Source organism: Meriones unguiculatus, chromosome 3, assembly GCF_030254825.1.
Source record: "Meriones unguiculatus strain TT.TT164.6M chromosome 3, Bangor_MerUng_6.1, whole genome shotgun sequence".
In the NCBI taxonomy this organism is placed as follows: domain Eukaryota; kingdom Metazoa; phylum Chordata; class Mammalia; order Rodentia; family Muridae; genus Meriones; species Meriones unguiculatus.
In genome coordinates, this window is record NC_083351.1 from 91,015,250 (window position 1) to 91,041,424 (window position 26,175).

Consider the following 26,175-nt stretch of genomic DNA (forward strand, 5'->3'; position numbering starts at 1 on the left):
CATCTTGAGTGAGCCACTGCTCACTTCTTGCTGTTTCTCTCTCAGGAGTAAGTAGGAATTCCACCCTTGCCTCCACATTTGCCCTGGATTTGAACCTACCACAAACCCAGGAGAGTGTGCTTTCTAGATGGACTGCTCCCCGCTACCCCTGATTATCTATCCTTTCTCACCCACCTGTATAGGATACCACCTGCTTCATGGAACTGATACTGGGAAGCAGAGTGCAGAGAATAGGTAGCAGTGACAGGTGTCTATGAGTCTTGAGGGTCAGAGGAGGAAAGCAAAGTATGCTATGATCCTGCCACAATTACTGCACTGGGCAGTGCCCTACCTTGAGCCTAATAGAGAGACTTGGAGTGCAGGGCCCAGCCTATTGCAGGCAGCACCCTTCATGTGCTCTGTATAGAAAGACCTGCTGGTCAGAGCTGGAGCTGGTGTAAGTGCCTTGCCGCATGGACAGGCCAAGACACCTCTACTTTAGATCTAGATAGAGGTTAAAAGTAGTCCAGGCTTATGACTTAGGGAGCCCCTGCTCAGCTGGACGTCTCAGGACACTGAAGTAACTGAAGTTGGAGAGCATAAATGGGAAGATCCATGCCCGAGGCTGAGTAGGTCCTGGGATGGCCCAGGGTTGTGGCAAAGAGGACAGACCTGATTTCTGAGCACACACCCTCATATGGAGCCATCACACTGCTTTGGACACTAAGTATCTCTTTCAAGTGCTTATGTCCCAGCCCACCCTGATTTTGCTGTCTCCCTCTCTCTATTCAACACTGCCATCATTCTCCTCCACTCTCTTACCCTATCCATATCTGTCCATCAGATGTCCTCTTTGTTTTGTATGAAGTCTTCGGGTATGTGTAATTCATAGAGTGGGCCCCTTGCCAGGTTGTCCTAGGTATTCTGTGCCAGGCTATTTCAGTTTTGGCTGGCAATTTAAAATAACACCGAAAGTAGACAGATTAGGGCAACCAATAGAGAGAAGAAAATATTTACAAATCATATATCAGATAAAGGCCTGATATACATACAAAGAATTTTTACAACCCAAAACCAAAAGGCAGCCCAATCAAAAGACATCAAAGGACTGGGTTGCCATCTTTCAAAAAAAGATATATAAATTAGGAAGCACAGGATAAACTTCAGAGCATGATAAATCATCAGGGAAGTGAAAATCAGAGCCCCAAGGAAATACTACCTCATAGCCACCGACTGTAATAAAAACAGAACTAAACAAGTCTAGTTAAGCATGCAGAGAAACTGTGGCCCCAAGTGCTTCTGGAGAGTCCTTGGAGTGGTGCAGGTGTGCACAGTGCAGCCCTGTTTTCAGATTCCTCAAAATATTGAGCACAGAATTACATAGATCCAGCAATTCTGGTCCTTGGTGCCTACATTCAAAACACATTCAAGCAAGTTCTTCCGAGTAAATGCTCACAGCATCTGTATTCACAATGATCATAAATGGAAAACCACAGATTTATTTATTGGTGAAAGATCAATAAGATGTGGTCCACTTATATACTTGATTAACCAGCCATGAAAAAGAATGAAGAAGCAACCATACACATTACAATGTGGATGAACCATGGAAACATCCTGTTTTGTACAGTTGGGTGCACCGTCATCTGTGTTTCTGTACATTCCCATGAAATACTCACTACAAGTGAGTCCACACTGGTAGAAAACAGGCCAACAGTTTCCAGCACTTAAAGGAAGGACTTTAGGAGAAAATGCACATGAGGGAGGGGCCTCTAAGATTCCTTGAGACCCCAGGAGGTATTGGCCTGCTGAATCAGGCCTGCTTTTTGCAGTTTTACCAATCACAGGTCTTTTTGCTCTTCTGTTCTTTCCAACATTGGCTCTACTCTGGCTGCTACAGTCTCTTCTAGAGGCTTAGTGTGTGTATATGTGTGTGTGTGTGTGTGTGTGTGTGTGTGTGTGTGTGTATGTGTGTGTGATTGAAGAATCAAAAATGTTCATTCTGTGCCACAATTAAGCGGGTCAGAAGAGGGAGACCTGGAGAGGTTAGATGAAGGGAGGTTGAAGGCTCCCTCTCCTGGCAGGTAGTTGATGCCTGTTGAAACTGTCTTTGGTTGGGTAGGTTTCCTGAGCTATGTGGAGTGGTGGGAAAGAGGCCTTCTTGGTCCTCCAAATCTTGGAGCTCTGGAGGCTTTGACTTTGGGACCTTACCTGTGTTGTTTGGCAGGTCCTGGATTCCTCTTTTAATATTTGGACTTTCAGGACTAGTTCAAACTGAAATTTATTGTCCTAGGAACCAAAATGACCAAGAACTGTTTGGATTGCTTGTGGGGTTGGGAAACTGTCACCATTCTAGCAAGAAAGTTGTATTTTTCCTATTGCATATTAAGTTTGGCTTCAGTACTGTGAGACTTTGAAGGAAGTTAGATAAAAGCATATATATTTTTCCAATGCACATTCTTGCCCTAGCTAGGTATCCTCCCTTCTCTAGAAACCTGGCGTAGGGGAATTGAGAAATGCTCCAGAGTCACTAGTCAGTAGTCATGCCCTTCATCTTTGCCTGAGACTTTTCTCACATTCCTCAAAATATCAGGTTGTAGCTTGCTAGTATGTCTTTTCAGTTACTTCATATGCATCTTCAAGGAGGAGTGAGCTCTAATTCTCATAAGCATTTTCTGTCTTGGCAGCAGCTTCCATGTTCTTAGTGGAGTCACCACAGAGAATGGTTTCTTCCTTGTGGGGCCAATGGCCCCTGGGGGGAACCTATATGACTAAGGCCTTCTTCCCACAGGAGGCTTACCATGGGGGCTGAGAAATCAAATCCTTCCAAACGGCACCGGGACCGCCTCAATACAGAGCTGGACCACCTGGCCAGCCTGCTGCCATTTTCACCTGACATCATCGCCAAGTTGGACAAGCTTTCCGTCCTGCGTCTCAGCGTTAGTTACCTCAGGGTGAAGAGCTTCTTCCAAGGTAGGACTCTTGCTTGTGCACAATATGTCTATCTAGGCCTAGGTCTTACTTGTCCACTTGAGTTGATCTGGGTCCTCCTGGTCTAGCTGGGTTTCTCCTGTGCTCTGTTGGGTCTTACCTGTGTCCACCGGAATTCAGATGTGTCTAACTTGGGCCAACTGTGATCAGATATGTGGATAATGATAATACCACCATGCAACCCTTCCTGTCCATGCTAACCTTGCCTAGACAGAAAGATCCTTGGTTGTTGGCTGAACCATCTGTGGGATTCCTCTGGTTCCTGATTAGCAGTGACACTCTTTTTTTTTTAATGATTTTATTTATTTATTATATATACACCAGATCTTATTATGCACCAGAACTCATTATAGGTGGCTGTGAGCCACCATGTGATTGCTGGGAATTGAACTCAGGACCTTCAGAAGAGCAGTCAGTGCTCTTAACCTCTGAGCCATCTCTCCAGCAGCAGTGACACTCTTGCTTCAGGGCTTCTATCCATTTTGCTAGGATTGTCCTGGGTTCTCTAAGTGCCTAGAGCCAAGACAGCCCTGGGGGTGGGCAACTCCGGGGAATAATTGGCTCATGCCCAGAGCTGGGATGGCTGGTGGGGTTGGTAGGGCTTCAGGAAATAGTGTGATCTATTCTGAGAGAGAGAGAGAGAGAGAGATACAGAGAATAGGGTTACCACAGGCAGGAGGCCTAGCATCCACAGCCAACATTGTTTTTTGTTTATTGCTACCTTGGGTACCACAGGGTGCCTCCAGAATAGCTTTGTGGGCTGAGGCCCACACCATGCTCTAGCAAAGTCTTTCTGCCCTCTATAACTTGCCAAGCCCTGTCTTCTACAACTCCAGGGACTCCCTGCATCCTGAAACTCCAATCCACCCTGGTTTAGGGATATTCTACTAGCTGTCCTGAATCCTCAAGGGTAGCAGGGTTCTCACCTTTTTTGCACACTGTGGCTTTCATCCTGTGGGAGAAGGATTGGGAAAGGTGCCTGTGAAAGATTGGGGTAGGTGGTCAGCGATGCACTCTCCTTTGTGTTCACCTTGGCTTCTCCCACTGCCTGTGCGGAGAATTATCCCATGACCTGACACATCATCTTGTTTCCTTAGATGTCCAGGTTTTGGTTGGGACTTTGGATATCTGAAGGGCTTGAAGACATAGATAGGACCAGGCAGCCTTTACATTGTGTGACAGCCAAAGGTGACAGGCTTAAAGACGTTTGAAATCCAAAGGGTATGGTTTCCAGTCTCTGGCTGCTTAGGTTAGTTTCTGAGTACAGCATGGTTACACGTTTTGATGGAGTAGACAGTGCTGCTGGGTTGGATAGCTCCTCTCAGTGTCCTGTTAGCAGGCATGGCCTTTCTTGGCACATGGGGTGTTCTCAGCCCTGATGAAGGTTTTTGTTCTGGTATCAGGAGGATGCCAAATGTGAGTTCAGCATGGTGCCTGACATCTGTCTAGACACCCCTGCTTGAGGTTTCCACAGGCACCCCAAGTTCCTGGCTAGTTCCCAACCTCCTTGAAGGGAGCATCGAATACCGTATCACATTTTCATTTCACCCTTTAGGTTTTCTAGTTTTACACACAAATGAATTGCTTTTTAGGAATTTTCCTCTACTCTAGGAATCCTTCCCATAGAACTCTTATCTACCCTGCTGCATTCAGAGATTTTTTTTTTTTTTTTTTTTTTTTTTTGCCTCTGAAATTTGAGGGCTTTTCTGGGGCATCAGAGTGGGGAGAAATTGAGATAATCTTTCAAAACGTGCTGTGCCATCATCCACGTCTAGATCACTCAAGTCAGACTGGGCCTGCCTTGGGTAGAGAAACTCTATCCAGAACTAAAAATGACCATGTGTTCTGTCCTTGCACTGACATGGCCACCCATTGACCTTGGGGTGGAGATGAGGAGTGGTATAGTTACCTTCTGTTGCTGTGAGAAAATACTCCGACAAAAACAACTCAGGACAGGACAGGGTTATCCATTTTACAATTTCAGGTCACAGTACTCCATGAGTGAGGGAAGCTCAGGCAGCAGCTCAAGGCAGAAATTCGAGGGCAGGCCTGCTTCTTAACATTCACACAACCTTCAACCAAGGAACTCATTCTACAGCTAAAAAGCACGGCGGAGGTCATGGGATGGTCTTTGTTGGCTGGCTAGCCTCAGCTAGCTTTCTGATACACTTCCAGGATCGTCATCCACAGTGGATTGGTACTTTCTTATATAACTAACAATTATGAACATTTCTCACAAATAATGCCCTCTGGCCAATCTGAGAGCTCAGGCTTTCCTCTTCGACAACTCTAGGCTTAGTCAAGGTGACAGGTAAGGCTAACTAGTACAAGGGCAAGACCAGGTCCCTTCTTCCCTGGACAGGCTTAGATGTACTCAGCCAGGCCTAAACATTGTTGGCCCGGAGGGGTTCTGCTCCTGAAGTTTCTGGCCATTTCCAAAGACTGTCCAGGAGTCTGCATAAACACCCAGTTGTTAACTTAAGTTAAGTGGTTTGCCCATCTCACCACCATTTTCAAAGTTTTTTAATGCAGACTCGCAGCTGGTCTGCCCACATCGCTGTGGTCTGAGGACCCCACTGTATTGCAGTGAAGTGAGTCCTGTTTCCACAGGCTTCTCAAGGGTGTTGTGGCTTCTGGGGACAAGGTAACAGCCTTTAAGTTCTCTGCTTCACATTTCCACCAAAGTTCTGAATTTTGCGATTCCCTTTAAGCTGTACATTAGAGAATGGATTCTAAAAATTTTCCTGAACTCATTTCTAACTATGTAATTAGAAAAAAAGGAGTGAAGCTATAAAAATTAGATTTTAGTCTATGCTTGCTGACCCACATAGATGAGATAATTTCATTAAAACTGCCATAAAACATCACCTCTGAGAAGGGCATGAACTGTAAACTCCAACCTCGGAGGGTAACAGCGGCCTGAGCATCTGCTTGGAATATTTAGGGTTGCCTTTAGTGGGTTGTTGAAAGGCAGCGGATTATTTTAATTTTATTTATCTGGTCTCTGTGTGCAGCAAGGCTTCACTTTTTTACAGTTCACTACTTCCACTATCTTCTTTGGGTAACACTCAGGGCTGGGATTTTCCACTTTTATATACTTTGCTATCCACAAAAGGGGAAATTTGGGTGAAGAAAAAAGTTGGGGAGTGTTTGGACAAGACAGTCATGTTCTGTTATAGGGCAAGGAGCAAAGTTGGGTCCTCCAAGGCTTGCACTAGGTTGAATCCTTAGATATGTAACGCTAAGCATTGACGAGGAAAGTCTAGGAAAACTTGTCTCCATTATTACAGTTCAGAAACATCATAGGTTGGCTTTTTTATACTTCCCCAGGGACTCCTTGCTGTCACCGGGACAAGGCTGAGGAAGACTTCCTAGGAGTAGAGAATCTCAGGCATTGATATTAAAGATCATGCTCAGGCATGGCCCATGGATAGCATCTACCTAATGACTCATTAGGATGGGAGCATCCATCAGGCAAGCAAATGTGTGCTTTTGTGGAGTGCCACTCCAGGGAGAGGAGATGGTCCTAAAAGTGGAAACAAATAAGAAAAAAAAAAAAGAGGCGGAGAGCCCTAGCTTCATCTTTCAAAAATACCTAGAGATTTTTCATGCTTCTCCTCCTCCTCCTCCTTCTTCTGGCTGTCCTAAAGTTCCGTCCCAAGGTCATTCCTGGTCCCCACGTTCACGTGAGCTGAGCAGGCTCCTCTGCTTCATTCTAACCCCAGATGGATGGATGTAGACTCACCAAGCCACTACCAGGTGTGACCTGGGACCCAGAACTTGGGAACACAACTTCAGTAGCATGTAAAGATCAGGAGTTTCTTGAGATCACTAATGATTTTGGATACTCAGGACTGATGTGTACAATTATTAAACTATATTGTACCATTTTTCCATTCTTACCAAAGGATTACAGTTTTTTTCCTGATGGTCTTTGTTATGGGTTAAATATTTGTATCCTCCCAAAATTCTGAAGCCCAAATCTGCTGTGTGATGGCTTTTGAAGATGGAGCCTCCAAGTAATCCGAGTTAAAGAAGATCCCAGGGTGTGGCTGTGATCGTTGAGGATTATTGCCCTTATGAGAGCAACACCAGAATCCTCTCTGAACATATACGCAGAATAGCCATTCATTTGAGGACACAGCAAGGTATGTGCTTATAAACCAGAAAGGCCCCTCAAGGAACCCAAATTGGCTATCATCTTGACAGTGACCTCCAGCCTCTAGAACTGTGAGATGCTAAGTCATGTGGTCCAGCCTGGGCAGCCGATGGTATTTTGCTAAAAGGCACTGACTGAATACTGAGAAGTGAGATACTATTGAAACAAACACTGAGATATGTGAGGGAAGCTTTGGAATTGAATGATGGAGGATTCAGAAGTTCTAAGGTGTGTGCTCAGAAAAGCTAAGTGGCTATGGGATCTATTTGCTGTAACAATTATTTTTTATAAGCTTCTTTATTTGTTCACTTTACATCTTGATTGTAGCCCCCTCCTCCTCTCCTCTTGGTCCCACCCTCTTTCCCCTGTCCCCCTTCTTTTTCTCCTCAGAGTAGGGGAGCCCCATCCCCCTACCAACCCACCCCAGCACATCTAGTCGCATCAGGACTGAGCGCATCTTTTTCCACTGAGGCCAGGCAAAGCAGGCCCGCCAGGGGGAAGTGATTCAAAAGTAGGCAGCAGAGTCCATGTCAGAGACAGCCCCTGCTCTACTTGCTAGAGGACCCGACCCACATGAAGCCTAAGCTGCCCATTGGCTAAACATGCATAGGGGGCCGAGGTCCAGTCCATGCATGGTTCTTGGTTGTTGCTGCGTTCTCTGTAAGACCCCATAGACCCATGTTAATTGATGCTGTTGGTCTTTTTATGGAGTCCTTCTATCTCTCCCCCAACTCTTCCACCAGGATCCTTGTGCGTGGTTCTACCTTGGCTGAGGGTCTCAGCATTTGTTTCGATCCACTGCTGGGTTGAGCCTCTCAGAGGCCAGCTATGTAATAAGATTGTTCAAAGGCGATTCTAGAATGTTAGGAAAGAAGAGTGTTGTAGAGCAGGCGCTTGATGTCTCAGAAAACATGTGTTATATTGAACAAGGTTTAGTAGAAATGTGAGTGTTAATACGTTATTTTATTAAGGACTCGGCAGGAACAAAGAGCTGGTATTGGAAACCAGAGGAAATAGGATCCTTACTCATAAGATGGCAAAAATGCAGCCTGACTGTGCCTTAGTGTTTTGTCAAGGATAGAACCTGCAAAAAGACGAGGCCAGACATTGAAGGGAAGAGATTCCTCAGCAGACTACTCAAAGATGCTCCTTGATGCTTTCCCTTGTTGCTTATAATAAAATATGTGGAGGGATAACTTGAAGAAATTAAGGGAAAATGAACCAGAACTTAAAGAGTTAAAAAAGTCCTTAGCCTACTCATACTGTGACAAATGAGAGAGGGTGCTGCTGAACAACCACTTGTTAAAGAAACTGTGTGGTATGAACCACAAATTTAATCAGCCACCAGAGAAGGAGGAAGAGAGAAGGAGCACACCAGTAGATACTTCTATCTTAGTTAGCAAAAGGAGACAGGACAATGAAAGAGTGACTCCACTAACAACATGCATTCACCATCAATAAAGGGACAGCATGACCCTGGAGAGTGTCAAGAGAGATAGTCCAAGGTTGATGTGGGCTGAGGAGGCCCACCCAGAGCCTCAGCTCCAAGGTCTAATTGGATTTGCCTTACTAGGTTTTAGCTTGTCACGGCATCAACATCTTCCTTTTTTGATGTCTCCCTTTTGATGCTAGAATCCCTCTTTTAGGCTCTCCGACACTGTGTCTCAGGATGTACACACTTAGTTTGAGCCACGGGTTCAGAGCTGGGGAATCTCCTGAGAGGCCTATCATATCTAATTGTCTCTCCACATGAGTAGATGATGCTGAGGTGAGACTTTCGTTTTAGACTTTAGGATAGACATTGACAGTTCAGATCAAATAGCTTTCCAAATCCTATTGTTAGTGTATAAAAAGACCACCTTGATTGTCTCAGGAACTGATTTGATTTTTCTACCTCTTTTTATTGATTTCAAAATATCAACCTAACCAATTAGAGACAGCCTCAATTAGTTCCTCTCTCCCCTCCCTTCTCTTCTGTCTCTGGATTCTTCCCAGGACATAAGGAACTGAGGTTTGGTTTCCCTTCTTGCTTCCCCAGCAGACCTCCTCTGTTTATGGTCCTCCTTCTGCCTCTGGGAGGGTCTGGGACAGCCTAAGTCCTTGCCGGTCCCTTCTAGGCAGGATGTGTTAGTATTTCTATCTTGTTGTTAAGGCAGGTTGGCTTGGCCATTTGTACAAGCCTAAGAACACAGTTAAAACATAACCTGCCTCTCTAGTGAGTGAGCCTCAGGAAGGAAAGTGGACCCCAATCCCACTCCTCTACACTGAGGCTGGGGTTCCTTATCCCCTTAGTAGGAGTATCAAGGGGAGAAGAAAGAAGGACAAGAACTGTCCCATGTGGCTGGCATGGCTGTGAGCTGGAACAGAAAGCAGGCATAAAAACCCAGGTGACTTCTGGGATATCACTGGTTTCTTATGAGACAGCCATACTCTGGAGGTGAACACAGGTGGTCCTTCCCCTAGAACTGGTACCATGTGTCTTTTCTTTCCTCCTCTTGATATTGTCTGCTTTCATGTCCCCTTTTAGGCAGGACTTATACCTCACCTTCACAGGCTAGTAAACAGAAACATGGTCTATTGGTCCATAGGGATTAGACAGCTTTGACCGACTGGCTAAGCAGTTCTTTCTACCTGAGGCTTGTTGCCTGACAGGAGCCCCCAAAGCCTTTTCCTCTTATATTTTTAGGTAGAGAAAGAACAGCAGCCTTTAGTGCCACACTGACCCTAGAAGGCACAGTAGTCACACAGAGTCCTTCTGAAGCACTTCTGGCTGGACACATAGGGAGAAGAAAACCTACTCTCTTGTGGCATGGACATAGAGCATGCCCCATTCCCGAACCTTTGCGCAGTTACACCCTGTACCATCACTCTGACTCTCATTGTGGAGTGTAGGAATAGTTGTCATCAGTTGTCTTGATGTCTCAGCTGAAATGCACACGGAATGAGTTCACTTTGGCATTCTTTATAATGTCAGTAGGAAAAGGTGCCATGTGCATTCCTTTTTAACACTTAAGAGTATACTGTGGGAAATTTACTTTTAAACAATCTCTAATTTTTACTAGGTAAGAGGTCTTTTGCTGATGACAGCCACAAATACAAGATAAAGTATTTTACTATTTATTTTTGAGAAAGGGTTTTATTATGTAAATTTGTCTGGCTAGAATTTACCACATAGACCAAACTGGCCTTGAATTTACAGGGACCCACCTGCCTCTGCCTCTCAAGTGCTCAGATTAAAGGTGTGCACTACCACACCCAGCAAGATTTAGTATTACAAAAATGATTGATGAGCTAGCAGGAAATTAAGTAACCTCAGTGATCAAAAATTAAGGAAAGCTAAGAACCCATAAATAACAGTATTAAATGAAAATTTGAACAGATATACTTCATATAGAAGAGAGAAAATTCCAGATGGAGTATTTTGAGATGTAACAGGAACAAGAAGCAAGAAAGTTGTGACTATAGAGTAAATCAATCATTGACTAAAATGATATACAGTAAAAATGAAAAAGAGAAATGAAATCAAATATAATGGCATAGAATTAAAAAGGATGCTTTGAGTTAGTTCTAGGGTTCCAGTATTATCTTTGAAGGTTATCTTTTTTGTTTTTTAGGATAAGGTTTTTCTGTCCAGCTTTAGTTGTCTTGAAATTAATTCTGTAGACGATGCTGGCCTTGAGCTTCACCTGCCTCTGCCTCCTGCGTTCTGGGATTAAAGGCATGTACCACCTCCACTGGGCTAGTAATCTTGTTTTTTTAAATTTATTATTATTATTTATTTATTTATTTTTAATAGTTATCTTGTTTTAAAACAGAAATGTGAGTTAATTTTCAAAAGAAAAAGCAGAATAAGAAAATATAATCAAAGAAAGAGACAAGAAGATAGGAAAAACTCAAATGGATACAATAAATAGATATGTGACTTTTGATATGCTGTTTACAAAGTACACATTTATAGTCTAATAGTTTAGGAAGAAGGAACAAAAAGATGGAAAGATATACTGAAGAAACCCTAACAGAGACTTATGTCTCTGAATAAACGTCCAACTTTTTCTTTGACGTTAAAAAGCCCTGGGGAAAGGAAGAGAATGAGTCACTGCATAATTATTCAATGATTCTTTTCATCAAATGAATAAAATAATTTAAAATTTCTGCGTTTCTAATAACTTTGAAATCTATAAAGGAAACACTGGCAGAATTATAAGAAAATACATAAATTTATCATCAGAAAAATATTTAAATATTTTGTAAAGTAAACAAATAGAAGGGTAAAAGTTATAAAAGAGGTAAACAAGACGAAATAAGGTCAATCTAATGAGCAAACACAAAGCACCAAACTCTTAGAGAGCTCCAGTGTTCTCAAGCCTGCATGTAGATTGTAAAATGTTGAAATCACGTGGTCAATAAATCAAATCTAAACAAAAGACAAAAGTCATAAAAAACTTATAGTGAGCCCCCCAATTGAAAATTAGCTGGAAATCACTAATAAAAGATATTCTGAAACTTCTTTTATTTGGAATAACTTTTAGGCCAATAAAGAAAATATGATGAAATACAGAAATATTTACAAATCAGAATATGTTAGGTGTAGCCAAATCAATATAACTAGTCTTGCTTACAGATATATTAAGAAAGGTTGACTATCAATGAGCTAAGCAATGAATTAAATTGTTTTGATAAAGAATAATAAAAGAGAATCAAATAGAAATGACAAAAAGAAGATATTGATGAAATAGAAAAGCATTAAGTAGAGTTCTTTTAAATAATCAACTTTATAAAGTCTGGTGGGTAATCAACAAAAAGTGTGAGCTATCGTAAGAATATAAAAAGAAGACAATTATAGATGCTGTAGAAATTTTTAAAAATCACTTAAGGCTATTACAAACAAATTAGTGCTAATATGTTTGATATTTGAAAGCAAGGTAATAAATTCCTTGAAACAAATCTTGTTAAAACTTGACCCAGAAGAAGTAAAAAGTTCATACAGTCATATGACTATTGAAGAAGCTAAATCAGAAGCTAAAGAGCTGAGCCAGTAGTTAAGAGCACGTGCTGTTTTTTCTGAGCACCCGAGTTTGATTTTCAGCACTTATGTCAGATGTCAGCCTGTAACTCCAGCTTCAGGAGATCCAATGCCTCTGGCCTCTCTGAGCACCTGTGCATACATACACATCCCCCCACAGACACAGACAGACAGACAGACAGACAGACACACACACACACGCTAGTAAAATAAATCTTAAGAAAGAAATTGAATCAGTAGCTAAAATATGCCCACAGAGGGAGTCTAAGCCTAGGTAGCTTAAAAGCAATTTTTATGAACTGTAAATTGAAAAAAAAAAAAAGATTCTATTCTGTACTGAGTCTACAGAGTGTGGGCCCAGGCCTTCACTGGTGGTGGAAGTGTAAGATCTAGGGACCAGGAGGAAAGAAAAGGGACGAGGGATGGCTCAGCCTGCAAAGAGTCTGTGTACCTAAGAGTGGATATGCACGTGTCTCTCTGAGGAGCATTTCCCTCACCACCACCATCATGACTGTCTTCACACTAGAGAGACCTGGGAAGTTACAGATATTCGGGGCAGAGGGGTGGACACTAGTGGCTGTGGAAACTAAGACAACTCTCAACGAGGCTGGATCATAGTACAGGAAGGGATGAGGCATAAGGCGAGATTTCCTGGCTTGTGGAAATATCTTCTCTGCAAACCTGGAAATTATTACCTGCATACCTTGATTTCCTTCAGCTATTTTTACTTTTAAATTTGAACTTTTAATTGGAGTATAATATTTGTGCTTTGTTGATGGAGAAAAATACATATCATACTTCCACTGAAAGATATATAATGATCAAGCCAGAGTAATTAGCATTTGCTATTTCTGTCATTGGAAATAATACACTACATGTATTAATAATTTTGAACCATTATTACATTTCTGAATTGAATCCTATTTGGTTGTTTTCTCTTTTTGAGATTTGTTTTATGTACGTGACTGTTTTGCCTCTGTTATGTACTAGGTGCATGCCGTGCCTGCAGAGGCCAGAAGAGATCTTTAGATCCTCTGGAACTTGAGTTACAGCTGGTTATGAACCATCACCTGAGTGCTGGGAACTGAACCCAGGTCTTCTGGAAGAGCAGCCACTGAGCTCTCACTCCAGTCTAAAGAGCCACTTCCTGCCTCCAAGTCTATATTTGTAGCCATTATCCACTCTCTGTGTTTCTCTTTACACTATCCTTTCCGTCCTCTGAATGACCTCTGTTTTGCCTACTTCTGGGTGACCAACATTTTTAGCCTCCACAAATAAAGGAGGACATGTGGTAAATTCAATGCCTGGCTTCTTTCATTTACCATAATGGCACCCAGTTATACTTTTTCCTGTAAACAACAGCATTTCATGTTTTTTTAAACGGGTGAATAGCATTCCATAATATTTATTCATCACATTTCCATACCCATTCATTCATAAGTGAGCATCTAGGCTGATTCCGTATCTTGATTATTATGAATGGTGTTAGAGTTAATACAGGTGTCTTTTTGATGAGTACATTTTCTTTGGCTATTCACTCAGGAGTGAGTTGTAAGATTATATAATATTTCTTATTTAGTTTTTAAATTACATTTTAAATTTATATTTTATATTACATATTCTCACCCCCCCCCCCGTAGTATGTGAGTATGTGTGTCTGCGTGTGGCAGGGCATTCTTCTAACATATGTACTGTGTGTACCATTTAGGTTCTGGAGAAAATTCAGATTGTTAGGTTTGGCAGCAAGAACTGTGACCTATTGAGAAATCTTGACATTTCCCATTTTTTTCCTATGCTAAAATCTTGAAGTATTTCCCCTGTTTTCTTTTTTCTAGTTTCATGATTTGGGGACTTGACATCTGGTTTTAGGCCAGATCTGAGCTGATGTTTGTAGATGATGAAGAATAGGAATCAAGTCAATTTTAGGAATAAGGGTAATTCCTGGAGGATTCAGATACAACCCTGTGAGTCCTTGAGTGGCATGAGTCAGCAGTCTGTTTCTTGGTTTAGGCCATTACAGAAGGAATTGTTTTGGCAGTAGACATACAATGCTAAGGGATATAAACTCAGGACCCAAGAGGCAAGTGCCAGTTGCTGATCATGTCAACTTCTGTTTCTGGAAGAGGTGGTGCTCAGGGGCAGGGGTAGGCTGTGGAAGCTATATCCCTATAACCCACAGGAGGGGCATTCTCAGAGACGCCCTGGCCTAAGGCAAGTACCGTAACTCCTCTATCTTGAGGGAATTCTCTGGGTGTGCTTGAGAACCTGTCCCTTACGCAGAACACTGTAGGTGCTAGGTTTTGTTTTTTTTTTTTTTAAACTCTTTTATTTACATTTCTTTTATCTTTTTCTCCCTACTCCACCTCAACTCTTTCCAACACCCCAACACCAGGTAGGAGAGAGAAAGGGTGAGTGGGAGAGAGGTCACAGTTCTCTTAGCTGCTTCTTGCTGGTTAGGGTCGTTTTATTCCTTGGAGCAAGTCCAATCCTTGTTTCAGGCGATCTTCATCTTCTTGTCTCACAACAGCAATTAGAAGCAGCAAGGGTGAAGCAGGAGCAGCAAGGGTGAAGCAGGAGCAGCATGGTTTTTTCTCGGATCTCCACTGGGCTCTGGCATTTATTCTTTCTCCACAGTCCTCAGATTCAAACTATCTTCAGCTGGCAAAGAGCTCCTCTCAGAACCCACATGAGGCAAATAGTCTGCTGCTGTTGGACTGTCTGGATCAGCCCCACGTCCCACACCTGGGACCAAAACAACATGTTTATACCCAAATAGGACACTGCTTGGGCCAAGATGTTGCCCCCTTCCCACAGTGCATTGCACAGTTGGCCTAGTTGGGCTGATGAAGCTACAGCTTTCTATGCTAGGATGGTGGATTATCTGTGGGCCCTTGAGATAGTTAAATGCAGGGGTCTGTCTCTGAAAGAGTCTGTTCTTAAGATGGCATGTCACTAAAGCAGCCTAGGTTCCAAGGTTGGGAAGACAGGGGCAGTCCATGAAGCCAGATTATGGCCTATGTCTGATCTGGAATATATGGCAATTGTGCGTTCTGTATAGCCAGTGTTACTGGTATCCAGGGTATTTCAGTCAACAGGGACTCTGTTCACTCTCTCCCCAGGGAATGGGGCCATGACCATGTGCTTCTTTCCATTCTTATTGCCACCTACAAGTTTTCTGTCTCTGAAAGGCTCACACCTCCCAGCCATTCTCCTGGAAATGCAGATGTCGATGTGAGGTTCTGGTTGTTCCTTATGATTAAGGTGTACACTTAGGCCCCTCTTTATAGCCATCTTGGGATTGCTTCCTCCAGATCTTAACTCAAATTCCATTCCCTCAGATGGTTTACCTGACCACATTTTGACATCACCCCTCATCATCAAGCCCCAGTAGAATTTCTCTGGCTCCCTGCTCAGTGTTTCTCCTTATGATTGGCTTGCATACGCTATCTCAGTCTCTGCTGTATAAAGTCAGGGATAGGTAATGACAGATGCTGAAGTGGGAGGCAGCAACAGGGAGCAACGGGTTTATCTTTGCAAGGACCTATGTATTTGACATTAAGATACCAGGGCGTTTCACTAAAGTCAATCTGTTTCTATTGATCTCAATCATAGCAAAACCCTGATAGGAGCTAGTTACCTATAATGATGTATAATTTATTTATGTGAAGAAGCTGAGGATTCAGATGATTGCCAGGCAGGTAGGCCAGTTCCATGCTGCTGTTATGTATGGGTTTGCTGACAAGTTACTATAAGATGTATGAATGTTTGTGGTGTGTGTGTTGCTGAGAATTGAACTTATGGATATCCACGTGCTATACTTCTAAGCTTTCATCCTCCACTATTAGCTCATTGTTTACACTCTTTCTGACCTCTGAGTGGGGCACCCAGTCTGAGCTGTCAGGACAGTACTTAGCTGTGGGCTGTGGGAATTTAGTGAGTCTCAGAGGGTGCCTTACTCAAGCTGATATTCACACCTGAGTATCATGGATTTATTTAGTACATCTTTGACTTTAAAATATTTTATTTTAAAAGTTTTTTGTTTTGTTTTACAAAATGCTTCTTGAGCCCTCACCAACACTGGAGAACCATCTCTTGCTCTTGTTTGCTTAAACATTCCTTGATAAACTTCCTAAGAATATCCAGTTTTGCTACACTGGCAGCTTTAACTCAGGAAATTGGGCATTGTGCCCAAATCATGGTATTCCCTCCCAAAAGAGCGAGTTTGGGTTTCATCTTCCGTAATGACAGGTGTTTGAAGGCAAGGCTGGTGTTTCTTCTTTAAAAGATGTGTGTGGCTGTAGTTACCATAGAGCTGTGGGAAGAGGTGAGCACCCTCAGCAAGTAGTTAGGAAGAGATGGGGACATGGCTGCCTTTTGACCAGTCCTCACTGGCTCAGAGGAAGTGCAAATTTTCATGCTTCTGTATGAGCTGTTTGGAAGTGTGAAATCTTCAATGTATTTTGAAAAACCTGGATCTTAAATATCAAAGGCAGCAAATTGCTGTAATATACAACTTGGACTGTGGTCTGGCTTTTTAACGCCATGTTTGGGTGAGTGATGATTCATATTCCTATGTTGTTTCTTGTCTGAGGGGCTGAGCAGTGAAATGATATTTTTAAGTGATAAGTGGTCAGAGCACAGCATGACCTTGGCACAGGACTTGGACAGTGTGTCACCCTGAGTCTGTCCACTTGATTTTCGCCCTGCTGTCTACTTGGGCCTCTGTTCACAGTGGACTGTGGTGCTGTAGACTGAGTCTTGATGGAGGCCTGCTCTTCGCAGCTGTTGTTCTGGGGCTCTAAGGCCAGTTTGCTTACTCAGATTCCAGTCAAGCCTCTTTCTTGCCCAGGGGATGCATAAGAGATTACAACTGTCCAGGAGCATAGTCTAGCTCAGTGCCAGGAGAGCCTGGGTGAGTCCTGAGTGGTGGGGTCTCCCCTAACCCTTCCTCTTCTTTCTCTCCCTTTTTGCTTTTCTTTCCTATTCTTTTTCGTACCCTTCTGTCCTGCTCTGCCTGGGACCGACATCTCTATCTATTGACAATCTAAAATAAACTTTACTTAGCCTTGTAAACACTCAGGAAACTTTAGCCAAAATTCTGGAACATCTCTGCTCCAGTTGGCTTGGTTAGCCCTGGCTTGCTCAGGCTTCGTTTCTGACCACAGCAGGTCCAGGGAGAAAGTAACTATAAGAAAGGCCAGCCCACTGGTTAGACACACTACCCTGAGTGGGAACTGGCATCACGGGGCTGAGGGAAAGGCATTTTCAGGCACCCGGGAGCAGCGATGGTTCAGGCTTCTTGCTCCTCCACAGCAGAGAACATCTGCCTGAACTGGCCCCCAGCAGTTAGTTCAGAATTTGTGTGCCTAGCACCCACAGATGGGGTCCTACTTCTAGGAAGTTGGGTGTTCAGGGTAGCCTGCACTCCTTGCATTGCTGTGTATAGCAATTTCAGCTGTCTCCATGGTAACTCTTCAAATTCTTGCTGTTCCAAATAAACTACTTCAGGGTTGCAGGAAATAAGAGAAGTGAAAGATTCGTTGGTTCCAGTTTATTGTGACCAACTGGGGACTCCTCGAAAAGTGACTCTTAAAAGTGACTGAGTTTCCTGGCGAAGAATCCTACCGCTCTGCCTGCACCTAAAGTTGTGAGGGAAGGAGTGGGCTGACAGGAAGCCGTGGATTTAGGTCGAGGTGGGCACAGGAATCCAGCTAACTTCTGAGTGAGCGGCCCCAGCAGGCCCCTCTTCTTGTCAGTGGCCTCTGCAGAGCTGATAGAAACTTGTAGAGGTTGATGCCTTGGAGAGTTAAGTTTCCTGTTCACTGCTCTAGAAGCCGGCTGGGGAGGGGAAGGCCCAGGATCGGGGTGAGGGTGGGTGGGGGCATAAAGAGAGTCGGGTGGGTTCACCGCACCCCTTTGTTGGCTCTTACACATTTGCCCTCTAGCTCCGCTCTGTGGCCCCCAGTGACCTACACAACTCTTAACTGACATTGCAGGCTGGAGTTACTGGACACCACCTAGGGGTGCAACAATCCAACCCCCTCCCACCCCGGTCCCACCCCAGGCCCCGGCCACACCTCTATCCCTTTCCATCGGGTCTAGGCCCCCAACCAATCTACCCCCGCGCCTACCGGGTGGGGCCCCGTTCGCTCGCACGCGATCGCAGCCATCGCGTGACGCCTGTGGCCGCAGGAGGAAGCCGGAGGCGCCAGGCACGCGATGGGGGTGGCGGAGTCCCAGGAGCTCAGCCTAGGCTGGACCTAGCCGCGCTCGGAGGCGGAGCTGTGTTTAAGGGCTTGGAGCGGGGAGATGCTGTGAATTTGCCCCAAATCTGGGTTGTGCTCAAGTGGTTTAGTTCCCCTCAAACCTCCACCTCAGTGGCTGAGGCGTACTGACCCCTCAGCTATCCTAGCTTAAGTCCTCTGGAAACCCTGTGCGATCTCTGCGATGCTGGAAACATTGCTCCTCCGCCATCCGGAAGCCGTCCGCTGGGAATCCGCCCGGCTAGTGCCTTGGTTTCTAGGGGGCCCACACAGGCGGAATCTTTTGCTGTCCTGTTCCCCTCCTCACCCATCCCTCATCCCCAAGCAGGAGGACAGCAGCTCATTTCACGCTTGCAGTTTCCAAGGCACTTTGTAGAGATGTATGGGATGCCCTGCAAAGGCTCTAGCGCCTCCGCGTGGCTGCTAGTCTCTCAGTTCCCTGTCTTCACAGGGGAAGCAGAGCAGATCCCTAAGAGGGAACGAATAAACTGGACCCCTCTGAGGCCGCTCAATGCTTTCTGTGAAGGAGGCCCAGACTGGGGAGATAAGTGGTGAAGGAGGCCTGGTGGGGAGGCGTCAAGGAGTCTGGCTCCGCCCCTTGGTTGCGTTTCTCAACCTGTGGTTAGTGACCTTATCTGGCAAACCTCTATACCCCCCAAAATTTACATTATGATTCATAATAGCAGCAAACTTACAGTTATGAGGTAGTAACAAAGATTATTTTTATGGTTGGGGGACCACCACGACATGAGGAACTGTACTGAAGGGTTGCAGCGTTAGGACAGCTGAGCACCGCTGCCCTAGAGGGTTAGGGTTAGGGTTAGGTGCTCAAATTTCCCAGGAAGGGTCTGAGCTCTGACTAGCAAAATGGTACCTCTTCACTTAGCGCCCGTGAAAGCAAAACCCAGTCTCACTAGTTGGGGGAGACAAGGGTGAGAAATGGTGGCTTTTGAGAAAGGAAGAGAAAGAGACCAGGTACCAAATGTCATGTCACTGCCCTTGGGGTCACAGCCCCCTGGGCTCCCCTGCACAGGGCCCTTTGTCCCTGCAAAAACGCCTGCGTGTGGGCAGGACTGTCTGAAGGTTCCATGTACTTCCTGGGCAATGGAGCTGCCAGCCAGCAGAAACAACAGCTTTGGGTGAACCTAGAAACGCTAACTCTGAGGGCCAAGTGTGGATCTGTCCGAGGGTGGGGCAGGGTGTCAAACATTATCTGGACCCCAGAGTTGTAGAGTTGCCTGGGAGCCTGAAAACTATCACGTTCCAAGGATGCCTCAAAGCTCTGGAGATGCCAGGAGCTCCAGAAAAGGGGGAGTTCAGTTTCATGGGACCAGCTGACGGTAGACTGGCAGGAACCACTCAGAAAGGGAGGCGTGGAGTCACAATGAGGTTCCGATTCTAGACAAGGATTTGCCAAACACTCCTGGGCATCAGGGATTGCCAAGGGCAAGCGACATGACACAAAAATAATGGAACTTTGATTCAAATATTACTTTAATTTCTGAAGAATAAGCTCAGCTCAGCAAACCCATTTCTTTTCAGCATGAGGTGAACTGTCAACAGGCAATGAGAGTACTTTTAAGAATGCTGTGATCATCAGGTGATGGTGACACATGCCACCCTTTAATCCCAGCAATTGGGAGGCAGATCTCTGAGAGTTCGAGGTCAGCCTGGTCTACAGAGCAAGTTCCAGGACAGCCATGGCTACACAGAGAAACCCTGCCTCAAACAACCATAAAACAAAAAAACAAAAGTGCCGTGATCCTCAACAATGGGACTTTTTGTCTGGGCTGGGCTTGGGTCTCCTGGATAGTAAAGGTGGGGTCAGCTTGCCACAGACTAGAATTCAGCTTAGTAAGAGAACCTTGAGCGTTGCATCCCAAAGCCATCAAAACAGACTTCAATAGGAGTACCAGTGAGGTGGGCATCTTCATAGGCTTAGGAGGTTTTTTGTTTTGTTTTTAATAGTGAGCATCCTCAGGGGATTTTGTTTACCTCCAGATGAGGGCATTTGGCCCGCTCCTTTCAGGGAAGATGAGAATATGGGAGATGGGTGGACTCAGGGGCTTTGGCTTGGCTGGAAGCAGATGACGGGCTTCCTTTCAAAGGATAACCACCTATGAGCACTGTTGGGATCCACTGGTATTGGATCCTTGTTCCTGGAGGAAACCTGGCAAGAAGCCATGTTTTGCCTCAAGACTGGGTATATGGGAGAATCAAGAGCAGTTTTCAAGATGAGGCAGGGTAGTACATGAGTTTGGTCACATTTCTACCATAGGTCACTCCTCTATGCTGGCCTTGGACTTCAACTGGCTCCTCCTGCCATTCATACAATTTTCTAGGACATCATGACAACCCTGAATATTCCACAGAGAACACAGCTCAAGTAGAACATATAGCAGGAACAAGGGGGTAAAAGTCAGGGAAACACAAGAAACATGTGACTTGAGAGCCACTGCCAGGCCTGGACTCTGCTTATCTGTTCGCTCTTCCCTCACAGCCTTGAGAGAGACATGTGTCTGGCCAGCTCCATCCCTGTCACCAGAAGACCATCCACACAGAGAGTGCCCTGTGCAGGAAGGACGGCTGCTGCTGGAGGTAAGCGCACATGTCACTGCAACCCCACACAGTAGTGCTGTTTGTTTGTTTGTTTGGTGTGTATGTTTCCTGAGAAGAGGCTGAAAGACACCAAAATGTCTCATGATATTTTCACATCTGAGGTGAACCCCAAGATTTTTTGGTGCCAGGATTTCTCTGAGATGTTCAGGCTTGGTCTCTGACATCCCAGAAGATGATCACAACTGAACAGTCTGTGAGGGCTGAGGCCTGGCACAAGAAGAGCAGGAATTAGTAGGAATGTGGCGTAGGGCAGGGTTGCATTCCTTTGTCCCCATCATCACCGGGCCAGGCCCTGGGTGAGCATCTTTTGGCTGTACAGATGGCAGGCCCTGGTATTTCCCCACTTTTCACTACTGAATGGCTGTAGGAAAGGGTCAGCTCTCCGTTCCTCATCAGACAGGTCTGAGACACCATCTCTGTCTGCGCCTTCTGTAAAAGAGAGACTGGAAATATTGAGGACACAGAACCTTTCAGGGTGAAGCCACACCCTCTTACCTCTTAAAATTTAAACCTCATGCACATGTACAGGAAGAAGAGAATAATGGATAGCCAGGTTCCATCCTCAGAAGGTTGGCTTGGACTTACCTGCCTTCCCAGTGGGTGTCTGCATCCTGCCTAATGGCTGAGATGGCCTTTGTGTTGGCTCTCCTTGCCTTTTATGCTCTCCTAACTCCACCCTTCTTAGCCAGTCCATGTGAACTATAGTTGAAGAACAGTCCTCTGGGTCTACCTTAGCCACGAGCAACTTTGAGACATGGTATACTCTGCATTTCCCACAGCATCCAGTAGTTCTGGGAGCACCAGGGGTGCCTAAGGGGGAGGGGGCCTGGGGCCTGAGTGAGACGGCATCTCTGAGTTCTGTTAACTCTGATAAAGAGTTTGGATTTGATGAATTTATAAATTCTACCCTTAAAAAAGTACCCAGGATGGGCTGAAGCAATGGCTCAGAGGTTAGAGCACCGGCTGTTCTTCTAGAGGACCCTGCTTCAATTCTGAGAACCCACATGGCAGCTCACAACTGTCTGTACCTCTAGTTCCAGGGGGTGTGACATCCTCACACTGACATATGTATAAGCGAAACACCAATGCACATAAAAATTAATCATAAAAAATTAGAAAAAATACACAGGAGTTGCATACTCTAAGGAGCCCACACATAGAAGCAGTTATGCTTGCTCAGAATAGCCTGAGATCTGGTTTCAGCAATTTGTGGCTCAGGGTGGGTGGGCCCCAATAGAACTGAAATCTCTCTTTGGGGAACACTATCCTTCAGTTAAAGAAATACGTACAACTTGTTCACTTACCATTAAGTGCTAGAAACCACATTCTTAAGTACTATTACTTTTTTTTTAATATTGCTTTCTGTTGCTGCTAGTAAAAGTGGAGCATTAAAGTGCATCCTGGTTTGAATTTTATTCTTAGAAAAAGATGACTGGCATCCCCCCTTAAATATCAAAATTAAGATTTATTAAAAAAATCAAGACTCAAACATCCCCCTTAAACTTTTGTACTTAATTGTAATACACAGACTGTACGCATAGCATCCAGGACACTTAGGTTGTCTGACCCAAGTCCTAACCAGAGTACCCGTTCCTCTGCACCTCCAGTCTTACCTTCCATCTGTACTTCCCTCTGCAAACCTCCCTTTGAGGCTCCACACCTTTACCCAAATCCCACTCCAAACCCTGACACCTCACCACCTCCCTCTACTCCTCCCCCAGCACCTCCAAATCCCCTCTATGTCTTCAGACCATGCTTTGTCTGGAACTAGATATGATATGTGTGTGTGTGTTTCTTTCCTTTCCAGGGCAGAAAATTTAAACTACAAGGCTAAGTTGGTTTCAGAGGGCTCCCACTGCTTCATGTCCTGGGGTTTGCCCTGGTTTTATCTTTCTCACTTGAAGTCGTTTGGTGAGTGTGTGCTGGAGTCTCTGGTTTGAGCTCTCGATGAAGGGTATTAAGCATCTCTTTTCTGTGCCCGTGTAGCATATTTACAAACTTTTTGAGTTCTTCGCACATACACAGCCAGTTTTTGCCTTCTTACTATTTAGTCTAGACTCGTTACACATTCTGGACACCTGTCCTTTGTCACATGTGAAATTTATGAAAGTTCTCTCTCCTAGTCTGTGGCTTGTTTTTTTTTTTTTTTATTTTATTTTTTCATTCTCTTGACAGGGTGATGTACAGAGTGGAAGTGCTTGATTTTTAATGAAGTTGTTTATCAATTTTTATTTATTTTTTGGTCAAGATTTTGGTGTCAGGGTTGGAGAGATGGCTCAGAGATTAAGAACACTGGTTGTTCTTCCCAAGGTCCTGAGTTCAATTCTCAGCAACCACCTGATGGCTCACAACCATCTATAATGAGATCTGATGTCCTCTTGCAGCCTGCACATGCAAGCGGAATACTGTATAATAAATAAGTAAATCTTAAAAGCCACATAAAAGAGATTTTGGTGTTACATGTAGAAACTCTTTATCCCAAGGTCACAAAGATTTGCCTTTTATAGTTCCTCCAAGGTTTTAAATTATTTTTACATTTATTTATGCATGGTGTGTCTGTGTGTGTATGTTTGTGTGTGTGTTTGTTTGTGTGTATGTGTGTGTGTGTGTGTGTGTGTGTATGTGCCAGGGCATGCTTGGGGAAGTGAGATGACAACTTGAGGGAGTCCATTTTTTCTTCTACCATGTGAATCCTAGGTATCAAACTCAGGTTGCCAAGCTTGGTAGCAAGCACCTTTACCTACTAAGCCATCTTACTGATCCATTCTTCAAGGTTTTGTACGTTTTTCATCTTGAATTCTCCAAATTTTGACTGGCATATCCACACTACCACACTTCCTAACTCCAGCAGAAGTAAAACTGTTCTGCATACCAGATGATAGGAATCTTCCAATTGCATTTTCTTTCAAAACTGTATTGCCAGGGTTGGAAAACTGGCTCAGTGGTTAAGAGCACTGAGTGTTCTTCCAAGATCCTGAGTTCAATTCCCGGCACTCATTTGGCAGCTAACAATCATCTATAATCTATAGTTTTGTGGGATCCAATGCACTCTTCTGATGTGCAGACATACATGCAGACAAAACTCCCATATACATAAAATGCATAAATAAATCTTTTACAAAATTATCTTGCCTATTTCAGTTTCTTTCCACATATATTTTAGAATGATCTTATTAATGTCCATAAAAATTCCCACAAGGAGAGCAATAGAATAAAAAAATCTGGGCCCAGAGGTCTTTTCTAAGACTGATACTCCAACCAAGGACCACACATGGCGATAACCTAGAACCCTTGCACAGATGTAGCCTATGGCAGCTCAGTCTCCAAGTGGATAACCTAGTAATGGGAACAGGGGCTGTCTCTATATGAACTCAGTGGCTGGCTCTTTGATCACCTCCCCCTGAAGGGAGCAGCCCTACTAGCCCACAGAGGAAGACAATGCAGACAGTCCTGATGAGACTTGATAGGCTAGGGTCAGAGGGAAGGGGAGGAGGACCTCCCTTATCAGTAGACTGGGGAAGGGACATGGGAGGAGAAGAGGAAGGAGAGCAGGGTTGGGAGGGTGCTACAGCTGGGATACAAAGTGAATAAACTGTGATAAATAAAAAAAATTTAAAAATTCCCACTATGGGCTGGAAAGACAGCTCAGTGATTGAGAGCACTTGCTTCATTGCAGAGGCTGTGTTTTCGGCTCTCAGCGTGCACACGGCATCTTAAAACCATTGAAGTTACAGGGGATAGATTCCATGTTCTGGGCCTCCATTGAGGTTACAGGGATAGATTCCATGTTCTGGGCCTGCGTGGGTACTTCTTGCACTCAACACACACATACGCAGGCAAGTACTTGTACACATAAAATAAAAATAAAAAACCTTTAAAAATTTTTCCATTAGGCTTTTGATGGCAATTATTTTTCTTTCCTTTTTTTTATTTGTTACAATTTATACACTTTGTATCCCAGCTGTAGTCCCCTCCCTCACCACCTCCAAATCCTGCCCTCTCTCCCTCTTCTCCTTCCCTGGCTGGGGAAGGTTAATATATGGTAGGAGGCTCCCTTTTTCTGGTGGTAAGGGTGAAGGGGCAACTTGGAGTTAGAGAGGGAGGGGCACCTTCAAAATTTAAAGTAAATAAACTAATAGAATTTTGTTAATTTTAATTTTATTAATTACAGTTTATTTACTTTGTATCCCAGCTGTGGCCCCCTCCCTCTTCCCCTCCCAATCCTACCCTTCCTCCCTCCTCTTCTCCTATGTCCCTCCCCAGTCCACTGCTAGGGGAGGTCCTCTTCTCCTTCCATCTGACCCTAGCCTATCAGGTCTCATCAGGACTGTCTGCATTGTCTTCCTCTGTGGCCTGGTAAGGCTGCTCCTCCCTCAGGGGGAAATGATCAGAGAGCCAGCCACTGAGTTCATGTTAGAGACAGTCCTGTTCCCCTTACTAGGGAGCCCATTTGGAGACTGAGCTGCCATAGGCTACATCTGTGCAGGGCTTCTAGGTTATCTCCACGCACAGTCCTTGGTTGAAGTATCAGTGCCCGGATTTTTTGATTCTGTTGCTCTCTTTGTGGAACTCCTGTCCCCTCCAGGTCTTTCTATCTTCCCCCTATTTCATAAGATTCCCTGTACTCTGCCCAAAGTTTGGCTATGAGTCTCGGCATCTGCTTTAATACCCTGCTGGGTAGACTAATTCAGAGGCCCTCTGTGGTAGGCTCCTGTCCTGTACCCTGTTTTCTCCTTCTTCCAATGTCCATCCCATTTGCCTGTCTAAATTAGGATTGAGCATCTTACCCAGGGTCCATCTTCTTGCTTAACTTCTTTAGGTGTACAGATTTTACTATGTTTGTCCTGTATTATATGTCTAAAATCCACTTATAAGTGAATATATATCATCTGTGTATTTCTGTTTCTGGGATACCTCACCCAGGATGATCTTTTCTAGTTCCATCCATTTGCCTGCAAATTTCATGATTTCCTTGTTTTTAATTGCTGAGTAGTATTCCATTGTATAAATGTACCACAATTTCTATATCCATTCTTCAGTTGAGGGCATGGGTTGTTTCCAGATTCTGGTTATTATGAATAAAGTTGCTAAGAACATGCTTGGGCAAATGTCCTTGTTGTATACTTGAGCCTCTTTTGGAT

General features: G+C 44.4%; 1 protein-coding gene and 1 long non-coding RNA gene across 2 annotated transcripts in view; one reads left to right on the plus strand and one right to left on the minus strand.

Annotated features, from left to right (window-relative positions):
• Ahrr (aryl hydrocarbon receptor repressor) overlaps positions 1-26,175 on the plus strand; it is a 73,454-nt gene that overhangs the window by 11,799 nt on the left and 35,480 nt on the right. The window contains exons 3-4 of the mRNA XM_021631437.2: positions 2,771-2,952; positions 20,916-21,013. Coding sequence (XP_021487112.1) covers positions 2,771-2,952; positions 20,916-21,013 — 280 coding nt within the window. The remainder of the gene's footprint in view (positions 1-2,770; positions 2,953-20,915; positions 21,014-26,175) is intronic.
• On the minus strand, positions 14,451-18,488 carry LOC132653106 (uncharacterized). Its single transcript, XR_009590813.1, has 2 exons — positions 18,284-18,488; positions 14,451-14,894 (listed from the first exon to the last, which is right to left on the minus strand). It is a non-coding gene; the product is annotated as an uncharacterized LOC132653106 (long non-coding RNA).